General features: G+C 42.3%; 2 protein-coding genes across 2 annotated transcripts; both read left to right on the plus strand.

The window, feature by feature from the left end:
* Positions 1–593: 593 nt before the first annotated feature.
* LOC146171704 (uncharacterized) lies at positions 594–1,746 on the plus strand. Its single transcript, XM_084586298.1, has 2 exons — positions 594–883; positions 969–1,746. The coding sequence occupies exons 1-2, from the start codon at positions 594–596 to the stop codon at positions 1,255–1,257; spliced, it is 579 nt and encodes a 192-aa protein (XP_084442424.1). The 3' UTR covers positions 1,258–1,746.
* A 1,165-nt stretch (positions 1,747–2,911) lies between these two features.
* LOC146171705 (uncharacterized) lies at positions 2,912–6,148 on the plus strand. Its single transcript, XM_084586318.1, has 4 exons — positions 2,912–3,068; positions 3,147–3,327; positions 5,644–5,890; positions 6,134–6,148. Exons 1-4 carry the CDS (start codon positions 2,912–2,914, stop codon positions 6,146–6,148), a joined length of 600 nt encoding a protein of 199 aa, XP_084442444.1.
* Positions 6,149–6,989: the final 841 nt, after the last annotated feature.

A 6,989-nucleotide genomic window follows, 5' to 3' on the forward strand; every position in this document is an offset into this window, starting at 1 on the left:
TTCTTGCCATTTTTGTAACTTGCCTGATAGGGCTTTTGAAAGTAAAAAAAAAAGCCCCGAAGTGTTAAATATATGTAATATAATCATGGCGGTAGCTTGCAACGTGAATAGCTTATTACTAGATCAAATAGAGTTTATGCACCACAGTGATGACAAAATTTTACATCATTCGCTTCCAATCAGTCAGAAAACGGTTCTTATATGTGTAAGCATGCAAACCGACTCCTTAAGGCACGAAGCTACAAACTGGGGTGAGAATTCCCGGCCAAGCTTCGTAAATAACTGTAGACGCAGTATATTAGTTCCTACTGGTAACACGAGCGAGCGAATCTAATTTATTTCACGCCAACATGCAGCTTATAGGGAGAGAGCGAGTGTGGTGAAGTCCACTTCCAGGACGATCTGACTTGCGTGACGTCACGCCGCCGTGCGGGGGCCTTCAGTCTTCTAGGTGGTGTTGGCTAAAGCCCCTCAATAAACTTATTATTGAGGGCCTTTACGGCGAGCGTGTTCACGGCGCCCCGCTGGGAAGCCTTCTTCAGCGGAGCGCGCGAGCGTGCGCAAGCGCGCGCGGGCGTGTATGGGTAATCAAGATGGCAGCCGCCAGCACGACCGCCAGCAATGCTGCTTCGTCGGTTACGATCGCGGCGCAGGCCCGTTTGCAAGCCAAAAAGCCTCGCAAATGCTTCACACCTTATGAAGATATTTGTATTCTGCGGGAAGTGTCAGCAACGAGGCCTTTTGACGACGATATTAAATGGATATTGGTGATCACCAACTTGAAGAAAGTGATCAAGAGAGACCTCACGCTGCGTGGAGTGAAGGAGAGAGTCGATCTTCTTCTGGGATACTGGAGGCAGCAGGACACGAAGAATTTGAAGAAGTAAGTTTTGTTTGCGTATACTGCTAAAACAGTTGTAGACTATCGTTCACTTGTTTATGAGACGTGTGTATTTTGCCATATTCAGGTCGGGCACGGAAGAAGAATACGCCGAAAAGGAACAGATCCTGCAGGATCTGTCAGATTATGCTCGCACTGTTAACTACGAGCCCCGAATATTTCCACGAAGTGGGGGCACTTTTAACAGAAAGAGGCAGCAACTCGCAAGCAACTGCACTACCTCCGTGAAGAGGACCGCAATTGACGTTGGAACAAGCAGCAGTAATTCGGCACAGGAAGCAGCTCGTTACAGCAGCGATTCTGCGGCGGTGGCTTCCCAGAGTTGCGTGTTAGGAGCGGTGGATGGTAAGTTTTGACATGTGTGGGTCCGTGTCGTATGTCTATGCTTTTGATCTCCGCCAATATTAGAAAATGCATGCAGAATTCGGAACATGTTATGGGTCTTCTCGCGCTATGCATTTCTACAAATGAAACACTACAATATGAAATCTAACTTTAATAATGTAGAAAGAATACACACAAAAGGGGTAAGGTTTCTTATAATAGTTTTAAGCATACTTCAGTCAATGCCTGATTAACAAGAGCTAACTTGCCCTCAATAAGTCAAAGGAATCATGTCAGCAGATTGAAGTTCTTATTTCAATTAATAATGTACACTATAAAACCTATATCTGAAACTATCTCCTTCTCAGCTGGTTATGCTACTAGACAAAGGCATGTTCCATATCAGCCGCATAGTAACTGTTATTGTATTGCTTTTCTACAAGAACGGTGACATGAAACGGATATTTTTCTTTTTGTGCTTTAACTTGTTTTGTCATTGCACTGTCTGGTGTATTGTTATTTTTCCCCATCTCATTTAAATTTCAAAATGCGAGATTTCAGTATCTACGAACAAGTAATAAAATAATGCCTAGATTGTTGCTGCTGTAGATTTGCAAGATGTTTAAAAGTAAGAATATATACCCCATACTAATAGAAAGTAAGCCAGCTTAAGGCAGTGGTTCAGAAGGCGACATGTAACGATCATACTTGCTATCAATCAACTTGGCAGCACCTTGTGCATTATCAATAGTGAAACAAAAAAAGCGCAGTGCAGCCTGAAATGTACTTTTAGGGAGGACAGCAGAGGACCCATGTGTTATTCAGAACGTTGGTCGCTTGTACGCACATTGACAACATGACATAGAAATGCAACTGATTGTAATTATGGTATTGATTAGCCTTCAGTTTATTTACAAAACATGGGAGGAGGAGGCTCAAAAGTATCTCTTGTTCAGGATTTGATAAACATCTAAAAAGTAGCAACAACCCCTTGCCTTTAATTATAAAAATTACATAAATGCTCAAAATACGCATTTATTAATGCGAACAAGCAGGATCATTGTTTTAGTTTAGTCCTGAGAATACAGACCAGAAATATATGCATGAACAAGAGCAGTGGTAATTTGATAAGCAAAACAAAGTCTCGATTACAACAATAACAATGCAGTACTCAACACGAAATGCAATATAATATTGAGAAGAAAAATTATTATGGCATCCGTTGATTTTATTCTCTACTGCTGAGGCTTCTGAAAATGAATAGTCGGATGTGAGCCTGTTTCTTTTTACATGGATCCATTTGCAGGAAAAGGGGCTGACTGCTATGTTTTTCTCTCCATTTTGTTTTCGGCCCAACTCCAACGACATATCCTGGGCGTCGGCGCTCAGCGTCGGCGCTGTTGGCGTATGCAGGAACCGGTTTGCGCATGCGCACGGTACGAGACGCCAACAAGCTCGTGCGGAGCGCCGAGATCTGTCCTTGCTAGATTTCGGCGTCGGCGTTCACGCAGGCGCCGGAAGCTGCTCACCGACGTAGGTCTCTCATTGGCGCACGTCTAGGCGCCGTACACCAATGAGAGGACAGGGTGGCCGCGACATCCGGATTGGGAATTCTCGCTGGCGCGGAGTCTTCGCGTGCTTTTCTTTTTACGTTTTGTTCATCGCTTCCCCTCTTCCCACGTGGAAATGGCAACGAAAATAAACAACGAAGCGCTGATCGGCGCTGTAGAGAGGCGGCCATCGCTGTGGCTTGCCGGGCACAAGTCTCACAAGAACAAATTGATAAAAGAAGCGCTGTGGAAGGAAGTCGCAGCGGAATTATTGCCAGGAGTGCCAACCGAAGGTAAGTTGATAAATAAGCATGACTAACTGCAGTGATTAATTGAAATGTGTTTCAAACTGTCGTTTTTTAATCATGCAGAGGGTGTGATAATTGTACAAAAGAGGTGGAAATCTCTTCGGGACAAGTTCCGCCGACTCTACAACGACTCACAGCAAAGAAAAAAAAGCGGCGCCGGCGCCGAAGAAGTGGCCGACAACGACATTTCTTGGCCATACTATAATTTGCTGCTATTCCTGAAGGACACCATAGACAGCAGGCCGTAAGTTCACTGATAATTATTGATTTCCATATCGAGCTGTTCGCAAAAATTGTTAATTCTGCCTTGCCAACGCAATTTACACCTGCGTAGTGAAGCAAGCATAATCTGGCGAAATGCACGACTTTGCATACAAACGTGAGCACAAACATGTACAGCCATGTTTAGAGCACTGGAGCTATTGTATGCTGAGTAAAATGTAAAAATGTTTAAAAGCAGGTTCTGCTTTTCGTGGAGAGTTCGCGCGCGCCGACTGTATATATCGCGGCGATATGAGCTACACCGTGCACCGGCCGCTCGCACGGTGTATCTTTAGTTTTTTTATTTTTCTCGACTTTGCCATCAGGAATAACGAAAAAAAAATTCTATATCGCGCGAGCGGCCGGTGCGCAGTACGTGTAGCTCATATGGCCGCAATAGTAGATCTTGGCCTCAGTCGGCGCGCGAAAAGCAACGAGCAATGGTATGATGGCACCGATCGCTTAAGAGAGAAAAATGAATTGCAGGCAGAATCATACATTTATTTATGGCTTTCTATTTTTGGTTACTGTTTTCTAGCAACTTTTCCAATCAAATAAATTATGCAGTTTTTCAGGCTGGTTGCCTGTTAATGAAAATGGTCATATTTTGGTCGCATACATTCCTACTGATAACTAAGATCGGTAATTGTGCATATTTTAACTTGCTCAAGGTACTTTAGGCAAGCTTCACCATCACACTTGTCAGCTGGTAGAAGCCAACTCTATTTGTGATCGCGTTATATTCGTGCAAAATGCGGTACTTCTTTCAAAATATTTCAACCTTTATTTCTTACTTTTGTTAGGCTCATGAACATGTTTTCGTCTTTCTTGTAACCATTTATTTTTATGGAGAAATACGTTATGCAGGACTACAAACATCAGTGTGATCAGCATTATAATAAAACACTAAGTGTAACCACAGCTTTAATGATGTTGTAATGGGAGGAATCCTCGTGGAAGACCTATATGTGTTTTGGTTTGCAAACTTGACCAGTTAAACTTGTCAGATTGAATTGTGCTCCTGGTTTATGCTTCTTTACGGAAATGGCAGATTCAGAAAAAATTCCTTCACTGCTCTCTGCTATTTGTGCCTAATTACTCAAGCTGGCCTTCAAAACAACAATGAAACTTGGAATTATTTATAATACTTGGGGTTGTTCGACATCGCCTGATATTGCGCAGCACACACATAAGCATTCCATGCACTTTTTCTTCCCGTAAACATTGATTGACTATTTCTGGATGCAGTGACGCTTGTCTAGCAGCAAAAAATGCATTATTGCAGAGTTTACATTGAAGCGTTTTCCACCACTTGTATTAGTCTCATGGTATTTAAACTAAAAATTGACTCTGTGGGGATAGTTAGGACCTGCATAGCTGTGCAGACTTGCATGTAGATCCGAATTTTCAAAAACCTGTCATTAGACATAAAAGTATACTTCTATTTTCAGTGAAAGCAGCATTGTTGTTTGAATGAGGCAGTCAATCAGAAGTTTATTACTGCAAATGTAAAGAAATGATAGCAAGGCACTAAAATAAGTGCCTTCCCGATATGTTGCACATCATAGGCCTTGCAGATCTGTCAAGCCAAACAGAAAGGCTGGAAATTGGCTCTACGACAGCATATAAGCTCCGCTAGTAACCAGAAGAGAGGAGTGGCAACAGTAGAGTACTTTTTATTAGTAACTCAATGACTTAAGTTCCAAGGATGGGTAACCAGCTATAAGGCTTCCATTTATTACAGTTCCTAGAGTGCCATCAGAAAAATAGATGCAAAAGAATGAAAGACAAAGCACTGCACTGATGCTATCAACACCTGTATTGAGCTAAAACTCAGGACACAGCAATGCACTGTGGAAAGAAGAAACTAATAATATTACAGTTTGTCATATACTAAATTTGACTTTTGGGGATTGTGGAAAGGCATTCAATTTAATCCGTACAATGGCAGCCACAGAAGCATTACAAAGAAATGACATGGTTTTAAAAAGGTAAAAGGGTTTTGTTCACATATGAGAAACCCATGTAAATTGGGTCATGAAGCAATATAAACTTAATAATGTGTATGAGTTTGTGAAAAAAAAGATGCAAAAATGGCAAGGATATACAGGAAAACAATACAGAAAAACAGCGTACAGGATGGAAGTAAGTTCAGGTGCAATGGTCCTAAGCGACCGGTAACAAGTGACTGGCAAAAGTTTGCGAGATGTACAGAAAACATTTTTACAAGCAGTGACATGTAGTATGCAAGTTCATGCATTGTATACATGTTTTATGTTTGCTCTTTTGATATATGCAGGACTTCAGGCAACTACAAGCCTCGGCAAATGAGCAAAGAAGCTGGGTCCAGCAGCGCATCAACCTCGGTGTCCGAGGCGCACATAATGCTGAGCGCCAGTGCTGTTCCCGAGGCCAGTGTAGTGCTAGAGTGCAGTGAAGGGCACCAACACAGCACCAACACTGTAGAAGTTGAAGAAGTGGACCCTTTTGAAGACTGGGATTTGGATGCCTTGTCTCAGCACGCTTCTCCACAGCAGCACTCGCCAGTGCGGGAAGTTCTTATGCCCCAGCCAGTGCCTACACAAGAAAAGAGGCGTAAAAAACATACAAATAAGGCTGACGATGCCACGTTAGCCAGCCATGTTGGGAAGCTTACAGACGCACTCCACACAATAAGTAAAGAGCATGATGAATGCGACCTTTTCGCTCTATCTGTAGCGAAAAGGCTAAAAAGGCTACCGGCGGCTGAGCAAACCCGCATGCAAATAAGGATCCTGGAACTTTTCCAGGACCTGTCCCAATAAAAGATGGGCATATTGATATGCATTCCCACATATGAGTGAATGAGTCTTGCTTCAACATTTAACTGACTTTTCATCTGATGCACAGAATATGAAAAAAGCACGAATAGCTGCTTTGTTTCTGAGAAAAGAATCAATTATCTCTAGTGCATGTAGTACAAAGGCAGCACTAATATGGCTAAAAAAATTACAGGTGTTTGAAGAAGCATACATGCATTAAAATTCCTTGACAAGCTTGCAGGAACGCCATGATACAAAACAACTGACCATGCAAGTAGCATGCTAAATATGTGTACACAGTTAAAATAGCTAGCCCCAGTGTGTCCGTAACAGTTCTAACGTATGTTAATTTCCAAGAATAATTTCCTCCTTGTAATAGACTTGGCATGAAAACAATGAGCATACTCTCAATCATTAAACCCCCATTGGATGGAAATTCTCATCCTGCCCATCTTTTTCATGCGGAGCATTGATTGCTTTTTTGTTTTAGCCATGCATGCATACAAACTTCATCAACCCAAGGCCTTTCCGTCCTGCTCAAAAATTTGACCCTACTATGCTCATGGATTCCTGCTACTTCACTTCTTGTCAGCTTATTGCAATAGAGACAACACAATATTCAAGTGGCAAGGAAATACCCTTGCTACGATCAGGTTTGTGAAAAAGGAAAGATACATGAAGATTCAAGCACTTAAGCCTGGCAGGAACTTGTTACCTGGTTTAGAGAAAAGCCATAGCCTGTTAGCTTTGCTTGCTGTACACAAAGCTATGCAACATTTTTGTCACAGAGAAATAGGTACTGCATATAGGGAACCTGCACTGCATAGGTAGCGCTGTAATTGTC

This window comes from Amblyomma maculatum, unplaced genomic scaffold, assembly GCF_055883805.1.
Source record: "Amblyomma maculatum isolate TAMU_Amacu unplaced genomic scaffold, ASM5588380v1 scaffold_18, whole genome shotgun sequence".
Classification (NCBI taxonomy): Eukaryota; Metazoa; Arthropoda; class Arachnida; order Ixodida; family Ixodidae; genus Amblyomma; species Amblyomma maculatum.

What these genes read in the sequence shown, in the direction of transcription:
- LOC146171705 (XM_084586318.1), top strand. Translation starts at nt 2,912, where the DNA reads ATGGCAACGAAAATAAACAACGAAGCGCTGATCGGCGCTGTAGAGAGG. An exon ending in GCCAGGAGTGCCAACCGAAG is followed by an intron (nt 3,069 to 3,146) that starts GTAAGTTGATAA and finishes TTAATCATGCAG; the next exon opens with AGGGTGTGATAATTGTACAA. An exon ending in GACACCATAGACAGCAGGCC is followed by an intron (nt 3,328 to 5,643) that starts GTAAGTTCACTG and finishes TGATATATGCAG; the next exon opens with GACTTCAGGCAACTACAAGC.
- LOC146171704 (XM_084586298.1), top strand. Translation starts at nt 594, where the DNA reads ATGGCAGCCGCCAGCACGACCGCCAGCAATGCTGCTTCGTCGGTTACG. An exon ending in GACACGAAGAATTTGAAGAA is followed by an intron (nt 884 to 968) that starts GTAAGTTTTGTT and finishes TGCCATATTCAG; the next exon opens with GTCGGGCACGGAAGAAGAAT.